This window comes from Bicyclus anynana, chromosome 15, assembly GCF_947172395.1.
Source record: "Bicyclus anynana chromosome 15, ilBicAnyn1.1, whole genome shotgun sequence".
In the NCBI taxonomy this organism is placed as follows: Eukaryota; Metazoa; Arthropoda; class Insecta; order Lepidoptera; family Nymphalidae; genus Bicyclus; species Bicyclus anynana.
In genome coordinates, this window is record NC_069097.1 from 6864693 (window position 1) to 6887231 (window position 22539).

At 33.5% G+C, this 22539-nt stretch overlaps 1 protein-coding gene across 6 annotated transcripts in view; it reads left to right on the plus strand.

The window, feature by feature from the left end:
* The window catches only part of LOC112046625 (collagen alpha-2(IX) chain), a 107650-nt gene that overhangs the window by 37110 nt on the left and 48001 nt on the right, over nucleotides 1-22539 (plus strand). For all 6 annotated transcript variants that reach the window (XM_052885752.1, XM_052885751.1, XM_052885755.1 and 3 more), the window contains exons 2-3: nucleotides 13671-13711; nucleotides 14507-15033. In XM_052885752.1, coding sequence (XP_052741712.1) covers nucleotides 13671-13711; nucleotides 14507-15033 — 568 coding nt within the window. The remainder of the gene's footprint in view (nucleotides 1-13670; nucleotides 13712-14506; nucleotides 15034-22539) is intronic.

Here is a 22539-nt window from a genome sequence, read left to right on the forward strand (position 1 = left end):
AAAGCGCTTTCTTGATATTCGTGAAGTTTTATTTTCGTACATGAGTAATAATGAAATTATATAAAAATGTGAATTGTTTTTCTTTTTGTAAGAATAAATCACAAGCTTTATAATATTAGACAAATGTCTTTGGGAAATATAAAGCACTAGCTGACGTTCGCGACTTCGTTCGCGTGGAAATCGATGTAAACTTTTAACCCCTGTTTCACTACTTTAGGGGTTGAAATTTAAAATTTCTTGAATTGCATTTCGTATTTTGTTATGACAAACAAACTTCATAATACTAAAAAAACTTTTAAAACCGTAACTCTAAAAATGAAGGACTTTGCATACAAACTTTTAACCCCCTATTTCTATATTTATTTTAAAGTCAAAAAATACCATATGTTTTGCTCGAAGGTCCCAATTGCCATTTTACGAAAATTCATATTGATCGTTAGAAAACAGACAGACAGACTGATACACTTACTGTTGCATTTATAGTATTAGTATTTTTAAAGTGTCGGACACAGATGCGTTTTTATTGCGTAAGTTAGTAATCCTAATTTGTAACGAGGAGACAATATTGTACAAAATAAGACAATTTATAATATAATAGCGGACGTCTGCGATTTAACAAATCCCACGGGAACCATGGATTATTCCGGGATGAAAAGTAGCCTATGTGTTAATCCAGAGTAAAATCTATTTACATTCCAAATTTCAGCCAAATCGCTTCAGTAGCCGCACAAAGTAGGAATAAACATACACACTTACACACAAACTTTCGCCTTTATGATATTAGTGTGATATTAATATTATTACAACTGTTTTTTTATTATATTGCCAAACAAAAGCTCGCCGCTGTCAAATAAAATTTTACCACAAGTCACAATAGGTTAAAAGAACAAAATTCACAAATACTCGTACTATGAGCCCACATTGGGCTCACGGACTTGTGAGGAATAATTAGCGTGAGCCCACGTTGGGCTCATTGGATAGGTAACGTGTTAAATCCAATCGTAATTCAAACGGAACCCGAGATTATACAACAAGCCAATTTTATTGCAACTGTATCTAAATACAGTGTGTCCTATACTTAAATTTATACGTTTTCGAAAATGGTTAATATTTATCACTTAACATTAACAAGTTACAAAATTATATGCTTGCACAGTTATTGCAGAACTTATGGGTGTATTGCCGGCTTCGTATTTATGAAAAGTTGCCAACGAGATTCTGCTTATTCCACATAGTACTCAATACATATAAATAAAATTGAACTGTCTGTCTGTGATTTAAAAAAACAATGTGTGGCACTCGGAGATTGCCGCAATTTTATTTATATATTTATTTTATTTATATTATTTTATTTAGAAATAATTAAAAATAAAAGAAAAATAAAAAAAAATACGTTGAGCTAGAATCGTAGGCACCTACCTCAGCTACAAAAATGTTGCCCCTTAACTTCACACCACTTGTCCAGTTGAGTCGATATGATAAGGTCAAAATGTGTTAACTTGATGCACGGTTGATGTTAGGTTTATTTTCGTTACGGAACTTCTTGATTCGGTCGCCGCGCTTATAAAAGCTATGCAATAGCTTAATAACTGTGTTTTGTTAAATTCTTAAAAAACGCTAATAAAACACGATATTTTTTTTTTTGAAAAATGATATCAGACTGTTTTGCTGTGCTAATATTTGGAACAGGAGGACCGTTTTTTTATTGGACGTTTACTGGATATACTATTAAGTAAATTATGGTCCTTTTTATTCTGCCGGGATTTATGAATTACTGAATTTCACGCAAACAAAGTCACAAACATCCGGTAGTGTATTTTACTGGATTCATATTTATGAAAAGTCGCCAACGAGATTCTGCTTATTCTACTTAATTACAGGTCTGAGTGACAGCGTCGTTATTGGAACCTGATTCTGACTCGCAATTTGCTGAAGGTGTTCCGTACAGCAATTTTGTGCGTAATGAACGGTTAAATTTACATAATAAACGTGTTGCGGCGCGTTGAATAAATGAATGGGGAAGATACCAACGGTGACAAACTTATAGATAGTAATAAATTAAGTTGTTATAGAGTGATAGTAAATTACGCTGTAGGCTTTTAGAAGTGAAATTCATGTGTTTTGATGGACCCGTGGGAAGATAGAGACGTCGTGTGGCCACGTGACTCGTCGTGCTGCTTTTTTACCACTCGTCCTGCCCACTGATCCTATTTTGTCGGTTTTGATCGCGAGTCAAAGGACTAGTACGTAGTAGTAGAGCAATATGAGGGTAGACTGGGAAACATCGACGCAGCACGAGCAGCAGCATGAGGAGCATTGTTGTGAGTTAGTTTTAGGATTATTAATATAATAAAAATAATAATTTAGGTAGGTATATATAAATTGTAACTCGGAGTCTAACTCAATTGGGTAGCTTTCGGGAAAACTCGCGATTTTCGAGATTGCGTGGTACTTTAAGTTCCCAAGATGCTGGATGACATCAAGTAGATTTTCCTCTAACCAAAACCAACCAAATCCATCCATCTTATAGCAGTTTTTGTGCCCGGTAGCTTTATCATCATCATTATCATGTCCTCCGATGGACGTCCATTGCAGGACATAGACCTTTTGTAGGGACTTCCAAATATCACGATACTTAGCCATCTGTATCCAGCGCTTATTTGCGACTCGCTCGATGTCGTCAGTCCACCTGGTGCAACACTGCGCTTTCTAGTGCGGGATCGCCATTCCAGCATCTTGGGACCCCAACGACCATCGGCTCTTCGATAATTTGCTATGTGACCCGCCCATTGCCACTTCAGGTTCGCGACACGTTGAGCTATGTCGGTGACTTTAGTTCTTCTGCGGATCTCCTCATTTCTTATTCGATATATAGCTCATATGGGTAGCTTTATGAGGACAATAAAACGGACAATAATATAGTAGGTACCTAAGCATTAATAACTCATAAAACAGTCTATCACTTCTGAGTGACTGCAGGGATAAGTTGAGAAGGGATCGACTTTGATATGACAATAGCGATTTTGTCAGGGCGGACAACTTTGACTAGGCTGAATTTTTCTTTTAACTTTTCCTTACATATGCTTACTCAATGATTTACGGACAAATTTTGCTATCAACGCACAAAAATTAAAAAAATGTTGTATCATATTTTATTATCTTCATGTTTTTAAACTATTGTATAGCTTTTATCGCGGGCTTTGAGAGTTGAGAACGAATCAAGAAATTCCGTAACGAAAATAAACCTAACACCCAAGCTGTGAATTAATACAACACATTTTTTAATCTTTTCTAAAAAAAAATACTGCACAAATAAATAATTATAATTGCGCATGTGGATAAAAAAATGCTATGCAATAGATTTACCGCAGTAACCAAATGCCACGCGAATTTTTTTTTTATTATGACACTAAAGATTTGATAGGTAAAGATCCACGTCCAGGAAGAAGTGTCCAGGATGCAATTCGTTCTTGTGCCTCGTTAGGATTCATTTCACATTAATTATACTGGAGATAAGTAAAAAACACTTCTTTTTTCACATTGAAGTATAGAATGATTTATTTTCCAAGTATCAAGTGTGTTTTTATTTCTGTGTCGACAATAATGACCTGATTGCTTAAATAGCGCAGACTTGTATTACAACGTCAATTTTTTCAATTAATTTTATGTTTCATAATTAAAAAACTATTATCTAAAATCTGTCAGCACCCGAGTAATATTTTAAATTGCAAATTTTACGCCAAATGTGACCCCGATTCTTTGACACCACATAGAAAATTGCAGCATATAGCGCATGGACAAATCAAATCAAATCAAATCAAAAATCATTTATTTCAAGTAGGCTCAGTTTACAAGCACTTTTGACACGTCAGTTGACTATTTGTAAAGATACTACCACCGGTTCGGAAGGCAGGTTCTGCTGAGAAGATACCGGCAAGAAACTCAACAGTTGCTCTTTTGAAAAAGTCATACAGTATTATAATTTACAATTGATAACAATTACAATTTCTTATAGTTTTATTTCCTGTGTGAAGGTTGAAGCTGATCCAATGGCCTCCAAGCGCTTTTATCTTTAAGGAACTCATCAATGTTGTAGTAACCTCGACTAAGTAAATGTTTTTTAACACATTGCTTAAAGCTATGCATTGGCAGGTCCATCACAGTCTTAGGGATCTTGTTATAGAAGAGTACACCCAAACCTACAAAAGATTTTTTTACTCTTTGGAGACGATATGCAGAAATAACTAACTTATGCCCGTGTCTAGTATATATCATATACATATCTTAGGCATGACCTATCTTAGGCATGACCTATTTGGCCAAGAAAATATTATATCAAGGAGAGCGCAAAAATGCGTCAATACATTTTCACTGGAATGTATTTTTAACGAGAGATATAATGCGACAAAATTGTATTTGTATTTCTACACTGACAGGTTACGCTGGATTGTAAATTGTATTGGCACGGATACAATAATTTTGCACCAGTAATCCCAGAGTCAACTTACTATAGTAGACATACGAGTTTATGGAATATGAAACAGCAAAATGCTGACAGTTGGCCGTATCTTTAATGAGAATTATCTATATTTTTTTTTATTTTAGTTTTTATTTTTTAAGGATATGTAACATTTACATATTATTTCTTAAATCTAAAATAAACGTAAAAATAGTTTAAACATGTAAACAACGATACTATCCACTAATACACATACGAAAATAATGGCGTCATAAAATACACAAACATAATTCAATTAAAAAAAAACAAACAAACATAAATCTATATAAAAAAAAAATGGAGAGAATTATAACAATAATAATTAAAAATACAACGAAACACAAATAGGTAAGAGAAAAAATGTTATAATAATTATAATAAGAGATTTAATAATAAGAATTAAGACTATTACTACTTCGGTACAGGGATATCTAATTTTTGAAGAGTGATTGAGATGGCCTTTTTATATTGGGGTTCGGGCAACGCAAATACGTCCACATCGTCAAATAGCTTGTTGTATGTGTCCACGTGTGGATACACGTGTGGGTTCGAAACCGTTCCGGGGCATGCACCTCCAACTTTTCAGTTGTGTGCATTTTAAGAAATTAAATATCACGTGTCTCAATCGGTGAAGGAAAACATCGTGAGGAAACCTGCATACCAGAGAATTATCTTAATTCTCTGCGTATGTGAAGTCTGCCAATCAGCATTGGGCCAGCGTGGTGGACTATTGGCCTAACCCCTCTCATTCTGAGAGGAGACTCGAGCTCAGCAGTGAGCCGAATATGGGTTGATGACGACGATGTGTCCACAAGTCGCCGCACAGGCGCGCACTTTCCAGCGTTGGTTTTACAGAAATTGACAGCGAATAAATTATGAGCACGCACCCGTTTAATAAGAAATCATGGATTAACATTGTTGTTATATCTCAAACAAAACAAAGCAATTATTTTTAATAAGTAACTTTGACTGTTTATTACATTTTTGTGCCAAACCAGTGAACGGATTTGGATGACTTTTTGTATTATTGGACCTTGTAGAAGGTTACAAGGCTAGTTTTACACTTCTTTAAGCAATGCTAACCGACGCAACGTGGTTTCACTCGCGTAGTTCCCGTTCCTGTGAGAATACTGTGGTTAAATATCACACTCACAATAACGTAGCTTTCTAGTGGTATAAGAATTTTCTAAATCGGTTATGTAGATCCAAAGATTAACCCTATAATAGCACAAATATATAGGTACTAATATTAATAAAAGGTAAATTATTAATATTAGTACCTATATACAATACGTATTCTGTAAATCATCTGACTTGTAACAAAATAAGAGCATTATAATAACAAGAATGATAAATGCAGAAAAAATAAAAAATATAATTATTTAATCGTCATTCGTAAAAAAAAAACTAAATCTTAGTTAAAGCGAAAAAAGAATATCATCTACTTTGTCCTTTAGTAATTATTTATTAATAGATAAATTGGTTTTGCCTTATTTGAATTTAATAAGGATAAATAACGTCACAGTATTTTTACTGCATAAGGATAACCGAGGACTGTGCACGATAATTTATATAATTATAGTTGCCACCTTTTAAAGTTATATAACGACTTCTGCATTTTTCATAATTATTTTAATAAGCCTTGTTTAAACACTGTTTTTAACCGATTTTCTAAAGCAGCAAAGTATTGGGGCAGTAAAACAAATTGGTCCATTATTCTTTGCGGATTTTTTGTAACTTTTTGAAGTAAAAACTTCTTTAGCGGCGTTGTGCACTTTTTTGGGGTGGCTAAAAATGTTTTACTCGCGTCAGGGTTACGTGACCCTGATCCGTATTCTACTATTTTATACTCGTCGACGAACTTTTCGCCAACAACACGACTTGTTTGAATTAAAATGTCACTAACAACGAAGTCGCCATGGAAACGAATGTACTTATTATTAGACATTTAAAAAAATATCAAACTTTTGGATAAAAGCAGGCGTTACTTTGCGGAAGTTCATCATGAATATATTATATTTTATTTATTTTGCTATTATCCGCGAAAAGCCGAAAAACCCATGCGACAACGTCACCCAGGTCCAACAAAATACTCTTTTGATGATTTTTAGTATATAAATAATATACAACGACGCATATATCGTTTTCACAACATAAACAATCTGACCGAATTGGTCAGATTGTTTTCAATCCAATTAACAAACTTCAAAAAATCCCAGCAGTTTTCCCAGCTTTTCCAGAAGCTACTATATACTAATAAGTGTTAAGTCTGCCAATCCGCATTGGGCTAGCGTGGTGGACTATTGGTCTAACAACTCTCATTCTGAGAGGAGACTCGAGCTCAGCATTGAGCCGAATAAGGGTTGAAGTGAAGTGATACCTACTTTAGCACATGCGGAACAAAATTCAATTATAAATCCATCAGGGACTATCACTTGGTATAAAATATGACGAGAGAATTTAATTTCACTGTAACTGTTCGAGCATCTCAACTGAACAACATGCATCAAAGTAACGTCCACAAAGTGAAATGTGTAATCAAAGTCTAGCAAAGGAATGGACGTTGTATGACGTAATGTAACAATTTCAGTAGAAATTATATGCTAATGTAATACGCTTTTACGTTTCTGGGTAACGTTTGGAGGACTTGACGACCTACATGCATGTTTTGATTCTATTCGGTCGGGATTGTAAACAGAAGCGATTTTTGAGATTCATAGAGACTGACATAGCATAATTCAGTGTTTTGTAACGATATTTTTGTAGCTTGAAAGCATGTATTTTTTTCGACTACTGCGAAGCCAAAAAGAAGGGTAATGATTTTGACAGTGTATGTATGTATGCGTGAATGTTCCACTGTAGCGCTTAAACTATTGTGATATAGGCTATATATTTACATATTATAAATACATGACGGAATTCTAACCTCGAAAAAATAAACGATATAGCTAACTAGATAATTATCACGTGTTTGGTATCAAAATGAAGGTTTTAAACCTGCCTGAAGCAGTGGTATGCGCGGTGGATTTCAATGACGGAGATCTTGGGTCCGATCCCCAGTTGGGACGATTGAGGTTTTCTTAATTGGTCCAGGTCTAGCTGGTGGGAAGTTTCAGCCGTGGCTAGTTACCACTACCGACAAAGACGTACCGCCAAGCGTTTAGCTTTCCGGTACGATGTGGTGTAGAAACCGAAAGGGGTGTGGATTTTCATACTCCTTCTAACAAGTTAGCCCGCTTCCATCTTAGAATGTATCATCACTTACCATTAGGTGAGATTGTAGGGCTTAGGTGAGATTGTAGGATTGTAGGGTGAGATTGTCAAGGGCTAACTTGTAAAGAATAAAAAAAAATCATATTGGTTTAATAAAAAAATATATCTAATGCATATAATCCCAAAGTTATAGGAAATACTTTCGAGCAACCTGCATAAACCTTAATCTTGAATCACTCTTTTTAATGATGGAATCTAATTACTAGGGTAGTTAATTAGAACAACGAAAAAATATTGAATAATAAAAAAGAAAAAGGCAAAAACTACAAAAATCTATTGTCTTCTCCACTATGAACACATTACAAAAGACAAAAATAATTAGAGGGGAATATGAACCACAACTTTTTTTAAAAAGTATAATAACTAACTACATAGTGATTAAAATTAGTTCTAATCACACATACAGTGCTCTTCTTTCGTGACATCTACTTTGCTGGTACATACGAGTTTGCTCCCTAAGGACTCGTGCACATAGGTTAATTAAAACCTCCCACATCAAACCTCATATGAATATCTAATTTAATTTAACACGAAAGCAATTTCATGTACATGTAAAATATCAACTGAGGCAAATGACTTGCCACGAGTGTTGCCAGGTGTCGCGATGTCCTGATTTACAAGAGTCTGGTGACACGTTTTCGTTTTAGTAAAATTATCACGTTAGTTGCCTGGAAAGTAACCTATAATACAACCTTTCTTGACAAGTACTGTTTACCAACAAACAAATTGAAGATGAGGGTATAAATCACTAATAATAATTATTACAATTTACTTGTTCTTAATATAATTAAAAAAAATTGATTAATAAGCTTAGAACAATTAGGTAAATATGGTTAATATATTTGAAACATGATATTTTATAAACAAACCATAGATCATTTCAAATAATTAAGTTATAAAATTCTAATTTCTTTGTTGGTAAACAATACTCATCAAGAAAAGCTGTATTATAGGTAGCTTATTTCTATGGCAAAGTGTTATGGCCTTGAGCTTAAGTTGTCACTGCAATTATAGTACATGACACTTACATGGTGCCACAAACTTTACTAACGCGTCACCCGGTGTCTAAAACTGGAACTATCGCCATTTAGCAAAACTATACACTAAACTAAAATCGCCTACTAATACGAAAATAAAATATAGCCTATAGCCTCGATAAATGGGCTATCTAACACTGAAAGATTTCGAGATTAGCGCATTCAACCAATCAAACAAACAAACTCTTTAGCTTTATAATATTAGTATAGATGGAGGATGCATGTCAACGCATCGTAGAAAGTCTTTGTTTTTGATTATGCAAACACAAACATCAAACTTTTATTTTTGTGTCTACATAAATAAATAAATAATCGTGTGAACATATTCAGATCCAGATTCAGTGTATCAAATTCTAGAACGAAATGCTAAAAAAATCGAAGCGTTAATTTTCAAAACGGCTATAGCTACATTAGTTTGTATACCTACAAAAACATTTATTATTTTTTAAAAAGTGCCAGTAGCTGTACTGATAAAAAAACAATCCTTGTTATTTTATTTCAGTAAATCAAGCTTCAGAACGTTTCTGAAGTTTGATTCACTGAGTCTGGCAACACTGCGTATAATACGTGCCCCAGTCTATGCGTGTATCGTGATTACGCATAATAACCTTCCTTTGCGTTCATTAATAACATTTTCAAGTGACGTTAGAAATTCGCTTTATGTAATAATTTATGCGCATGGCTAAAGTTAAGGGAAATGTCGTTAAAATAACGTTTAATATAATTTCAAGGTAAATTTCCTTCAGATATCCAATAGGCAAAGGTTTTACACTATTAGATATGTCAGTAGCGCGCCGAAACTGAGGCGAACAAAGGTGGCTAATTGTCTTAATTTAATTTAGTCGCATAGTAAACAACAAAAATTATTTAAACAAATAATACCTAAATATTGTCTACAATATCGAGTTGTGTGTTCAGGAACTGTAAAACTTTACGTTTATACACATAAATATATAACTAAAGTTAAAAAACACAAAACTATTCATGTGTGCGCTCAGTGGATTAGCTTTTAGGCACGTACATAACATATCTAATAAGTAGTAGGTATAAAATAGGTAAGATTTGTTTAATTTTTGCAAAGTAAATGTAAGCTTTATATTGATTTTTATTAAATATAACAGTCAGTTTATAAGACAAAATCTATACAATATGATATACGTAATGGTTTTTGAGCTTAAATTATTCCACAATGTAATAAAACGATGAACAGAGTATTTCTCCAGTACTTAAAACATGAATGTGGATATCAATGTAAATATGTAATATAATATGTACTTGCATAATAGTATCAGGAGGATTATTAATAATAATAGGCAGAATTATAAAAGCTAACAGAAGCTTATTATATTAGTCTGAAATATAAATTATGTAGTAATATAATTATTTAGAATGTGAATATGAATTAACGAAAACTACTATTGCCAAATACTCTCACCATAGATATATTAAATTAAAGATCTGACTCAACGAAAATAGGCTTTAGAAGATTTTATCCAATTACAAATCCTGCAGGAATTATGTATTTTTTCAAGATGAAAAGTAGCCTTTTAACTGCTTTATAACTTCCTCTATCTTTCAGTTTCAAAAGATCCCAAAGATTAAAATCGGTTTAGCCATTCTAGATATTAGCCCGGAGAAACAGAAAGACAGACAGACAGACAGACGGACAGACAGACGGACAGACAGACAGAATAAAAAAGCTTGATTATGTCTTTCAAATTATTATAGAAAATCACTTGAAAAAACTACTAGATGAACTATTAAAAATGTCACACATTAGACCATGGCCTCTTTTTAATTACTAATTGACTCCTAACTTGAAAACTCTTTTCAATCTACCCAGGATCAGTCATTGTACCCTGGCGGAAATAAAAGAAAATATATTTTTTTTTATTTTGATTATACAAATCTACGAATTTACTTATTATTCTTTCATTATTTATTCTCCCCCAAAAAATGCATCACTAGTATGTGTAATAATGGATTGGTGACGTTTTCAATGCAGTAGTCGATTTGACGTTTGCTGTCAATTATCATGTCATAGTTGCTATATGGGCGCTTGATTTTTCTCAAAAACTTGGGTTTTCATTTTATTTATTTCTTTTTCTTTAGTTAGACTTATTCACTTATTTAGATTTTATAAAATCCTTGTATTTTTTAAATTTTAATGATACGGGTTACAAGTGTAGACCTAAAATAGACCATCTCGTTTTCACTAAATCTCCGTCCAGTTTATTATTATATATGTCAATGAGACTCATGTATAAAATTACAATCTGAAGCACATGTAATTAAATATGCAAAACACGTACCTACAAATGTATTCGAATTGAGATCACTAGCTTAGTTGTTCATTCGTATAATAATTGCGTAGGTGTAATGATTTAAATCCTATGGACACTATGGATAAATCATCAACATCACAACATCATCAGCCTCCGTGGCGCAGTGGTATGCGCAGTGGACTTACAAGACGGAGGTCCTGGGTTCGATCCCCGGCTGGACCGATTGAGATTTTCTTAATTAGTCCAGGTCTAGCTGGTGGGAGGCTTTGGCCGTGGCTAGTTACCACCCTACCGACAAAGACGTACCGCCAAGCGATTTAGCGTTCCGGTACGACGTCGTGTAGAAACCGAAAGGGGTGTGGATTTCATTCTCCTCCTAACGAGTTAGCCTGATTCCATCTTAGATTGCATCTAAGTCTTGACTACAATCTCACCATCAGGTGAGATTGTAGTCAAGGGCTAACTTGTAAAAAATAAAAAAAATAAAAATTTTTTGTCATCAGTCCACCTGTCGGAAAGTCTACTAATGCTTTCTAGCACATGTCACACTATTAAGTATCATAAGATTCTTTGTTCAAACACCTCGCTCGTACTTCAATATTAGAATCCTTCACTTGCTCGGTATTTTTAAATTCTTAAAAAAAAAATTAATACCGGTATTTGCTATGGATTAGTTCATTCGAACTAATAAAAAGCAGAAACCGGTATTAATACTTTCAGTCTAACAAATAACTATTTTTTTACCTTTACAAAGAAATACCTTACAGTTACATAACCTTCAATTAACATTCGTTTAATTTAATAATAATAATATATGACATATAAGAGACGTGATGTGGGTTCGAATCCGGTCTGGGGCATGCTCTTCCAACTTTGCTGTTGTGTGCACTTTAAGAAAATAAATATCACGTGTCTCAAACGGTGAAGGAAAACATCGTGAGGAAACCTGCATACCAGAGAATGTTCTTAATTCTCTGCGTGTGTTCGCACTGGGCCAGCGTGGTGGACTATTGGCCTAACCCCTCTCATTCTGAGAGGAGACTCAAGCTCAACAGTAAGCCGAATATGTGTTGATAATGATGAAATGATGATGTCATATAAAAACAACATAATATGACAGAGAGAAACAGAATTTTGTTTTATGACTAGGAATTTCACGCGAATAAAGTCGTAAGTGAAAAAGAGAGAGGGAGAGAGAGAGAATGTGTAATGTAAATAAATAAATATAATGGGAGAGATTAAAAATCTAATCCCTTAATACTTAAACAAGTAAGTGGTTATTGCAATTACTTACATACCTAAGAGTAATATCTCAGCTATGCTTATGAACCATTTATATTCGATCATGCGATTAAAATGCAGCATTTACAAGCTCATTAATATGCATGATAACATGGAACATTTGAACCTTTTAGTAACTTCGTTTTGAAAACATTGTTGATTGCGCACTGATATTATTATTCAAGGGCAAGTTAAGTGCGATCTCACCTGATATTATGGACGATGCAATCTAAGATGGAAGTCGACTTATTTGGAAGAGGTACGAGTATACTCTACCCATATCTCTGACAGTTGCTACTCGGCATCGCACCGGAACCCTAAATCGCTTGGCGGTACGTCTTTGCCGGTAGAGTGGTAACTAGCCCCGAACAATGCCTACCACCTGGCCAGATCTGAGCCAGTTTAGACTGCAAATGACCCAACCCAAGCTGCAATGATGTTAATAATTGATTATGATTATATTATTATCAATTTCAATCATCAATATTTGTCTATTTTTTATTATATACTAGCGGACGCCCGCGACTTCGTCCGCGTGGAATTAGTTTTTCACAAATCCCTCAGGAACCATGGATTTTTCCGGGATAAAAAGTTGCCTATGTATTAATCCAAGCTATAATATATCTTATACCAAATTTCAGCTAATTCGGTTCAGTAGTCGAGGCGTGAAAGAGTAACAAACATTCATATCATCAAAATCATCAGTTTTCGCAAATCTCGGGAAACCATGGATTTTTTCGGGATAAAAAGTAAAATCTATGTCCATTCCAAATGTCAGCCAAATCGCTTCAGTAGTAGCGGCGTTAAAGAGTAACATACATCCAAACATCCATACAAACTTTCGCGTTTATAATATTAGTAGGATAGTAGGATAGGATTTCCACTGCCTACCATTGTGAGTTATCTAATGTGAGTTGGCGAGCTTAGAGTGATTTTTGATGATTGTGATTTTTGATGATTGTCATTGACAACGAACACTGTCTTAAGTTAATATATGTTAATGATAACGACCTAGGCCGAAGTTGCGTACTCAAGGGATGACTGTAACACCACTGACTTTTCTTCTCCGGACTGTTAGTGATAACTTCTTGTAGAAAATAACAAACAATCGATTCATACCCAGAAACTAACCTTTATCATAGGTAGGTACTTAATACCTGATATTAACTTACACAAAGGTATTCATACATGCATAATGTTAGGTATAACAAACCAACAAGTCTTTATTACAATTTTACTCAAAATTAGCATGACCTTAATGTGCTATTATTAAATTTGGACTCTTTTCTTTTTCAGATTTGTCACTTGCATTTCCACAACGCTCTCCATGGTTCCAGGTATTTATAATTTTCATTATTTGAAAAGAAATTCAAAATATTTGCCACGATTTTGAGTTACCTACTTACGGGTGCTTATCTATATAAATTTAATTCCGGACACCAGTCCAAGTAGCTCTTTGCATGTGTATTCAAATGATTAAAGTTATTCTGGAGTTAGAAAGATCTCAATGCAATTTAACGTGCTAAATCGCATAAGCCACCGGATTCAATGCAAACAAGTTTACACCCGACGAATTCCGTACACTTGAAATACAGGGTACTTTATTATATGTAACACCTAATTCTGTTTTACACCCACACCTAATGGGTGGGTACACTAACTTTATTATTGTACTGAACGTGTTTTATAAGCTACCGTGACTGCTGCCATTAGCATTCGATCGTGATTAGGTACACCAAAGCACCTTCGATAATAATTTAATACCAAGTTTGCAGTGACGAAATTCAGTCTTATTTAAAAAAAAAGCTTATTTGAACCATAAAATAAAAATGCATTCTTTTTTTGATAGTTTACTTGAGTTTTTAAATTTAGTTGTTATTTTATGAAACAATAAAATCGTGTTGGTCTTACAAAGTATGATTAAATCTATTAAGTTGTTTGAATTTTTCTAGATATTGAGACTGAAATACTTGAGTAGATTCTAAAAGGTTCGTGTCTCAATTCCATGAAATCATTTGAGATCTCTCACTCTCACGGCTTGATAGAGTTCTTAAACGATTTAGCAAATTAGAAATTAGTTCAAAGTACTTTGAAAGACTGAAATACTATTATAAAAATATATTCTGTTTCAGAAAAATATGACATACTAGATGTTATAAAAATGAATACAGAATCATTAGAAGTAGTAGAAGGAAGCGACGGATTTGGCGCGATTAAATTATTATTAAACGACCCATCTCCAAATGTAACTCTAGACAAGTTTATTGAACCATTGGTCAGTCTTGCACCACCGTTTGAAATATTCGCCTACATAACGCTGGACATACGCAATTCTCCTTGCTTATTCTCAATATCTGTTGAAAGTAATGACAAAGTTGCATTATGCTTCGAACAATTCCATAGAAGCAAGGCAAGAATAATGTTGCTGGATAGCAAATTTTTCTCAGATAAGCCATTAGTTTATAAAGGTTTCAAAAATGGCGAATGGACGCAAATAATTATACGCGTTGAAGAAGAAAAGATTGAATTATACATTGATTGCAAATTGAATGTAACTGTCGACGTTAAGAACCCCATTGAAGAGATAAAGTTTTCTGAGGATAGTCTTCTGTTGCTGGGAAAATATAACGAGAACGATGAAAAGGAGAAGCTATTTGAGGTAAGAATATTTTTTCTTTTACTTTTCATAGGGTATTTTAGAGAGTAGATTATCATTGGTTGATGTTAGCATACTGTCGCAGTAAATTGGGATAAGATTTTACAACATAAGTGAACAATAAGTTACATAATAACTTTTAACTTTTAAACCTTTGAATTTTTAGTAAAACCATATATTACATTGCTTTATTTACTTTGTATAACAGAAGTCACTTAAGTTTCATTATTTATTTAGTTATTATTTAATGATATCGTATGTATTGACACATGATGTATAAATTGTATACAAAGAACATATTTAATACCGATGAGTACAAGTATCAGAAATGAAATAAATAAATTCTAACACAATACCTCTCAGCGATGTAAAAGGCTTACATTAGCGGTTCAATAAGTTAACGTTGATGCCGTAAATTTAACCGAATACGACTAAATTAGTTTACCTAAACAATATATCACCCGACACAATATGTTTCAAGTGAAATGGTAAGAGGCAGTTGTAACTTTAATATACCTGCTATGGGATAATAAACCTTGTTATTTAAAATTCTTTAAAATATGAAACTAAAGCTAAATATATAAATATATAAAGCTAAATAGCTAAACATGACAACCATTTTTAACAATATCTTCAGAAAAAGCTGGGAAAGCTGCTAGGATTTTTTATAATTTGCTAATTAGCTTGAAAACAATCTGAGCGATATATGCGTTGCTATATATTATTTCTATACTAAAAATCATCAAAATTTGTTCAATGGATTAGACGTAGACAAAAAGTAACAGACAGATATACTTAATTTCGAATTCATAATGGATATTCGTATGGATGGATTTTAAAAATTAAAATAACTGACTTCAATAATGTGTGCTAAATACTTCAGGTAATTAAAAATTAACTAGCAATTTCATAAGGTAAACGCCAGACTGGTTTTATACTTTGTAGGAACAACAAGCTAACTAAAACCATTAATAGTTAGTTTATTAGTCCTATTAGCTGCTAAAGCACAACTAGTGCAGTTTGCAGTTAGAACTTTTCTTTTAGTATGTAACACGTTTGTAGGGTTCTGTATCTTAAAAGGAAAAAACCGAACCGAAAAAACGGAAAGGAGGTTGTTGAGTACGTCCATCAAGTATAAACCCTTACCCCTATATATTGTTGGTGGGTACGTTTAGGGCAACATTAAAAACCATATTTAGCTAGAAAGTGTAAATTTCGCAAATCTGCTGATTTGAGTGTTATATAAGAGAGTAGGAGGGCAAAATATATTATTAACTTCTCTGTTCGAGCCACGAGTATTTGTTTTATTACTAACCTTCAAATAATATTTTCGAAGAATTTCGCAAACTAAGTAACTAAGATTGTGTTTAAAGTCTGTAGTTTTTTCCCGCAACTAAAAGCGACAATACTATTAAACCATTTATTTTTTCTTTTATCTAATATACCAAATCCATTAGGACGTTCCCAAGCTACGTTCGAGTAAGTACAAGTTTAGCATCATGGGCTCCTACTAATAAGTACGTAAAACGAAAAATATAAGAACGGTATTGCGCCGAGGCCTCCGTAAATTCTATTAACGGTTAAGCTATGCCTGACCCTTGAACAAATATTGTGGTCTGCCGTAAATTAAATATAATGCGACCGAATTTGTGTAAACAATATTTCACCGGCACGTGTTACAAAGCGGAACGGTGTGACGTTGGCATAATGAACTCATAATACAAGATTTAACGCTGTAGCTACGTTTTAGTGCCTTAGCTAGAGAAATTGAACTGTTTATGACTTCCTGCAACTATTTATGAAACAACGTGAATTAGAGGTTCATTGTCACTGAACTTTGGATCATTTATACAGATAATGTTGTCAGTGCTAATAAGTCAAGTATAATCAGGAAGCTAATGAATTATTACTTAAATTTTACGCTGCAATAGAATAATCTATTTAATTTATTTATCACTCCCAATTTTAAAACTTCAACCTCGGTCTTGGATCAGGATCCTATTATTACCTACTAAAAAATAAGAGAGTGTGTTAAGAAGGAATAAAAATACTTTTTATTTGAGATATCAATCTCAAATTAGATATAGCGCCGTTCCCGGAGAATAAAATGGTAACTGCCATTACACGTATTTTAGTATTATTTCATTTTTGGGATCTATAGGTATATTAATACATCTAGTTATTTTTTTTCATAATTTTTATGCAGTTATTAACGAAGTTACAAAATATTATAATAATATTCCAAGATATATTCACTGGCATAAAGGTATGAGAAATGGTAATATAATAGTACCATAATGTATTCCTACTTCTTCGTACGAACAAACATACAATTGTCTTCCGGTACTCAAAATTTAAGAATTGAATAGGATAAAATCAGTTACTATTTTATTCTCTTTCTCTTTCAGTCGGTGCGCGTAATTTATCTTGCACTTAGCGTTTTATTCTGTAGGTTTTAAACCTACAGATAGAAATGGTAAGTGCAGAGTACAATTTTAAATTCTGGTTAGACTGTACGGCGAATAAAATGGTAATGGACATTACAATATGAAATTGAAAATACAACGATGATTTATTTTCGGTTACTTTTATTTTTTTAATTTATGGCTTTATTATCTAGGCTTTTGTCAATTAAACTTAACAAAAACTATATAAAAATTAGCTTTCATTCGAGCTATTTCACTTTTATCCAAGTCAACTTTACTACTTTATTACTTTGTCAACACTCGCCAAAATTCGGTTTTTTATTTTTCCTGAAAAATGAGCTTTTAGAAATTACAATTTTATTCTCCGAGATCGCCGATAGGTCAATCTAAAACTGACCGAACGCGCTTTATAAATGTATAGATATTAAAGAAATTAAAGAGATAAAAAGTGACTAATATGACAATATTCAAGAAATTTAAATTTTTTATAAGCATTATGTATAACTTATGAAAAAAGCCGCTTTTGTAAATAAAATTAATTAAAATGTTCAGAATTAGAGAACGAACTAAATGATAACTTTACCGTTTACACAGAAATTCGTTACGAATTTTCATGAAAAGGGAAACATGAAAATGAGATAAACTTTGTGTTTGAATCTGTAAGCGGTTTTGAGAAGGGGAGTATTGAATTTTCTGTATTAACTGACCACATTAGAGTTTAAAAACTAAGAGAATTAGTGTTTTTTAAGTATGGTTTTTTAAAGCCAAGGTAAAAGCGATAGTTACCACTTTTGCTTTTTTTTTTAATTTCAATAGTAGACGACCGTTATGACCGGATTCTGAGACTGACCCGAATCAAAGAAAGTCTAAGGGCGCACGAAGTCACGTTCGTCCGCTAGTATATTCATATATAGCTTGGCATGTTCATTGATGACACTCCCATGATATGCGGGTGACGGGAGGAGAAGGACTGGGCGGGTGTTAAGTCGTTTACGCGGGGCAGATGGAAGGACTGCGCGGGTATGAAGTCGTGCGCGCGGGGCATCGTTAATGTAGATCCTGTGATTTAATGTAGGTCTTTAAAAAATAGGTTGATGATGATTTAATATTCACTGATAAATCATTTACATTGAGGGATTTACTAGTATAGGTTTTGAGAGCTTTAAGTAAATAAACAGAAATCCCTCGAAACCTGGCAATGATTTAGCAATGCATATGGATGCATATAAATAAATACCATCATCATCATCATCACCATCATCATCATCATCATCATCATCATTTTAATGGCCTACAACAGGATAGGCCTCCTCGTTTCTATACCAAATATACAAGGGGTTTGGACCGGTAATCACTCAACATTTGGTGACAGGTGACATAGATTATGCTCGTTAGCTCGTTATTAGAGCGATTGAAAAAATTCGTTGAATAAAATAAAAATATTTTCTATGTATTCACAAATCATACGAAATGATTCAACCTTTGAATCGATCAAACATAGTCCATAGACAAAAGTGTAATTTTTAAATTATACGTATAAGAGTACATCGTAATGTTGTTTAAGTAACATAATTCTTTTAAGGTTAATTGCATACGAAACCACGGAACCACTGTGAACTCTATAATTTTTTTTTATTAAAAATGAATATTTGCCTTAACTTTTTGAAAAATGAAAAATTACCAAAATTCCCATTCCCCTCCAAATAGTCGGAAAAGACTGTATTAGGAGTGGGTACGACAATTAGTCCAAAGGGGCGGGGATCGAACCACCACCCCTCGGTGATCACTTGTATCGCTCTTACCGTTGAGCTAATTAAACGCAAGCTTATAAAAAAGCTTGGTATTAAATTGCACTATACGATTGCGTTGGTACATAATTTTAGATAAATTTGTAAAGTGGTGATAAACAAAAAAACAGCTGGCTGAGTTTTCGACCAATTGTTAGCACCATCATCTAAAAATATTATTACCTGACATTCCAAAAGAGCTTGTTAACTAAGCCTAATTGAAAAAAATGTACTTTGACTTTGACTTTGGAAAGTTTTTAGCCATAAGTTTCTAAAACTGTAGATGAATTATGATAATAACGTAATTTTAAATCAATGATCTTGAGGATACGAGACAGCCTCCGTGGTGCAGTGGTTTGCGCGGTGGATTTACAAGACGGAGGTCCTGGGTTCGATCCCCGGCTGGGCCGATTGAGGTTTTCTTAATCGGTCCAGGACTAGCTGGTGGGAGGCTTCGGCTGTGGCTAGTTACCACAATAGCGACAAAGATGTACCGCAAAGCGATTTAGCGTCCCGCTACGATGTCGTGTAGAAACCGAAAGGAGTGTGGTTTTCATCCTAACAAGTTAGCCCGCTTCCATCTAAGATTGCATCATCACTTACCACCAGGTGAGACTGTAGTCAAGGGCTAACTTGTTAGGATAATAAAAAAATTAGACTTGTTCTGTACTAAATTTCTATGAGAGATGTTCATGAACAAAATAAAAAACCTTGTGATATATATAAAAATATCGTATACTTCCAGTATACATCACATTTGTTATCCATACTTCTTAAATAGTTTATCATCACAGTTCCAGACAGAAGTGTACTTACTTTTATTAGCACTAATAAAACCACGAGTACATTTACTTGTCTTATGAATTTACGATTCATAAAGAAAACACTCGTATAATATAAATCCACAGTTTTATTAGCGATTCTACAATAGCAGACGATTTGTCATTTCAAGAAAATACGCTTATATTTTAGAACTAGAGGGCGCCCGCGACTTCGTTCACGTGGAATTCAGTTTTTTACAAAACCGCCGCTGGATGGATTTTTCCGGGATAAAAAGTAAAATCTCATTACAGCCAAATCGCCGCAAAATTAACAAAGTTTCATACAAACTTTCATCCTCTTTTTTATCCCCTTAGAGGTAGAATTGATCAAAATCCTTTCTTAGCGGATGCCTACATCATAACATCTATCGACATGCCAAATTTCAGCCTGATCCGTCCAGTGGTTTGGCCTGCGCGTTGATAGATCACTATGTCAATCAGTCGCCTTTGAGTTTTATATATTTAGATGACAATTTATGAAAACCACAGCTGTGTCAAAACTTATCAAGTAGTAATAACTAGTAGTCATAAGTTTTGATAACTTAGCGTGCCGCTAAGATAGGTGCCTGGAAGCTTTTATTTAAATCCTTGCATATATTATATCTCCGTAAATTAATTTACTAGCTGACTGCGCGGTTTCACCCGTGTGGTACCCGTTCCCGTAGGAATACGGGAATAATATATAGCTTATAGATTTCCTTAATAAGTGGGCTATCTAACACTGAAAGAATTTTTCAAATCGGACCAGTAGTTTCTGAGATTAGCGCGGTCAATCAAACAAACAAACTCTTCAGCTTTATAATATTAGTTTATACAGCACCCTTAGTAACTAACAGTAACAGAGACACAAAGTGATTTTAACATTTAATTTTTAACAAACAACATTTAAATGTGATTTTATTCATTCATATTAAGAATATAATTTGCAGAAAAGATTATGACTTTAAGAAAAAGGCTTTTAACATGTGACTTTGACAGATTTTCACGATATTTCACTGAAACACGTAAAAATCTTTTCACGATATTTCATTGAAACACGTAAAATCGTTGGTGCATATTTGCCGTAGTAAGATTTAACTACGACTTTAGCTTAATAAAAAATACACTATCCTAAATCGACTCTAACGTGTAATTAAAAACTTTCTGTTTTAAAATCAGAGCTTTGCAGTTTCAATAATAACAAGAATTAGAAAACCGTACGTACCAAAAAATACATCTAAATGAAAAGGTCCTAATAAAATTTTGTTAAATATTTTATTTGGACAGCTGTTAAAATATTTTCATTGCATACATTATATTTTCGATCCCAATAATTCTATTTGCATTTTCATCAGCCTGCAAAAACAAACCGGTTTCCGCTATATAATACGTAAGACTATACGTATTTCCTTATCAAAGATTGTTTGACGTGTCTATTGTCATAAAACGGGCCAGACTTCAAAGATGTTCAATTTTTCTTGTCCCATAAATCTATATTTTATAACGGGTGACACAAAATGAGGTCACGCCCGGACATAATACAAGACCAGAATATTATGAGGTCTAGATAATCACGAAAAATGGCTTCCATTTTCAATATTTCAATTTACTGTGTGTATAAATGCAGTTCATTTGAGAGTAATTTTATAAATTCTATAAAATATGAATGAGTTTGTTAGTATGGTCCACCAAACTGGCATACTAATGGCAGACAAAATCTTTAACAATTTGTAAAGAATTCTCAACAAATGTTTTGTCGAGATTTTTCATTTGAGATCATAGGTTCAATTCCCGCATATTGGACTATTGTACCTACACAATATTTACGAACTTGAGGAAAAGAGATTAAAATATAAAATTAATAAAAAAATTAAACCGAATTTAAAAAACATAAAACGTACCGACTAAACTAAAATTTAAATTGTAAAAAAAATTAAATTAGTTAAAAAAAGATATGCTTATTTTTTTGCCTTGTTAGTCCAGTGTTTCCTACGAGGTCTTGGGTTGGAGGTCAAGCTATCAGATCTTTCTTCTAAGTAATTTTCTTTAATCGAATGGTCTAAAGCACACTTGTTTCTTCTATATCCTACTAATATTATAATCGTGAAAGTTTGTATGGATGTTTGAATGTATGTTTGGATGTTTGTTACTCTTTAACGCCGCTGCTACTGAAGCGATTTGGCGGAAATTTGAAATGGAAATAGATTTTACTCTAGATTTGGTATTGAGGTATATTATAGCATGGATCAACACTTAGGCTACTTTTCATCCCGGAAAAATTCATAATTCCCGAGGGATTTTTGAAAAACTGAATTCCACGCGGACGAAGTCGCGGGCATCCACTAGTAATCTATATTTAATCCACGTATTTCCACGGGAACAGTAACTATGCGGATAAAACCGCGGAACATCTGCTAGTGTTTTGTATCTTTGCCGTTAGGAAAATTTGCGAAAATCTCATCAGGAATCTGAATGAGGTCGAGATATTTCCCCCAA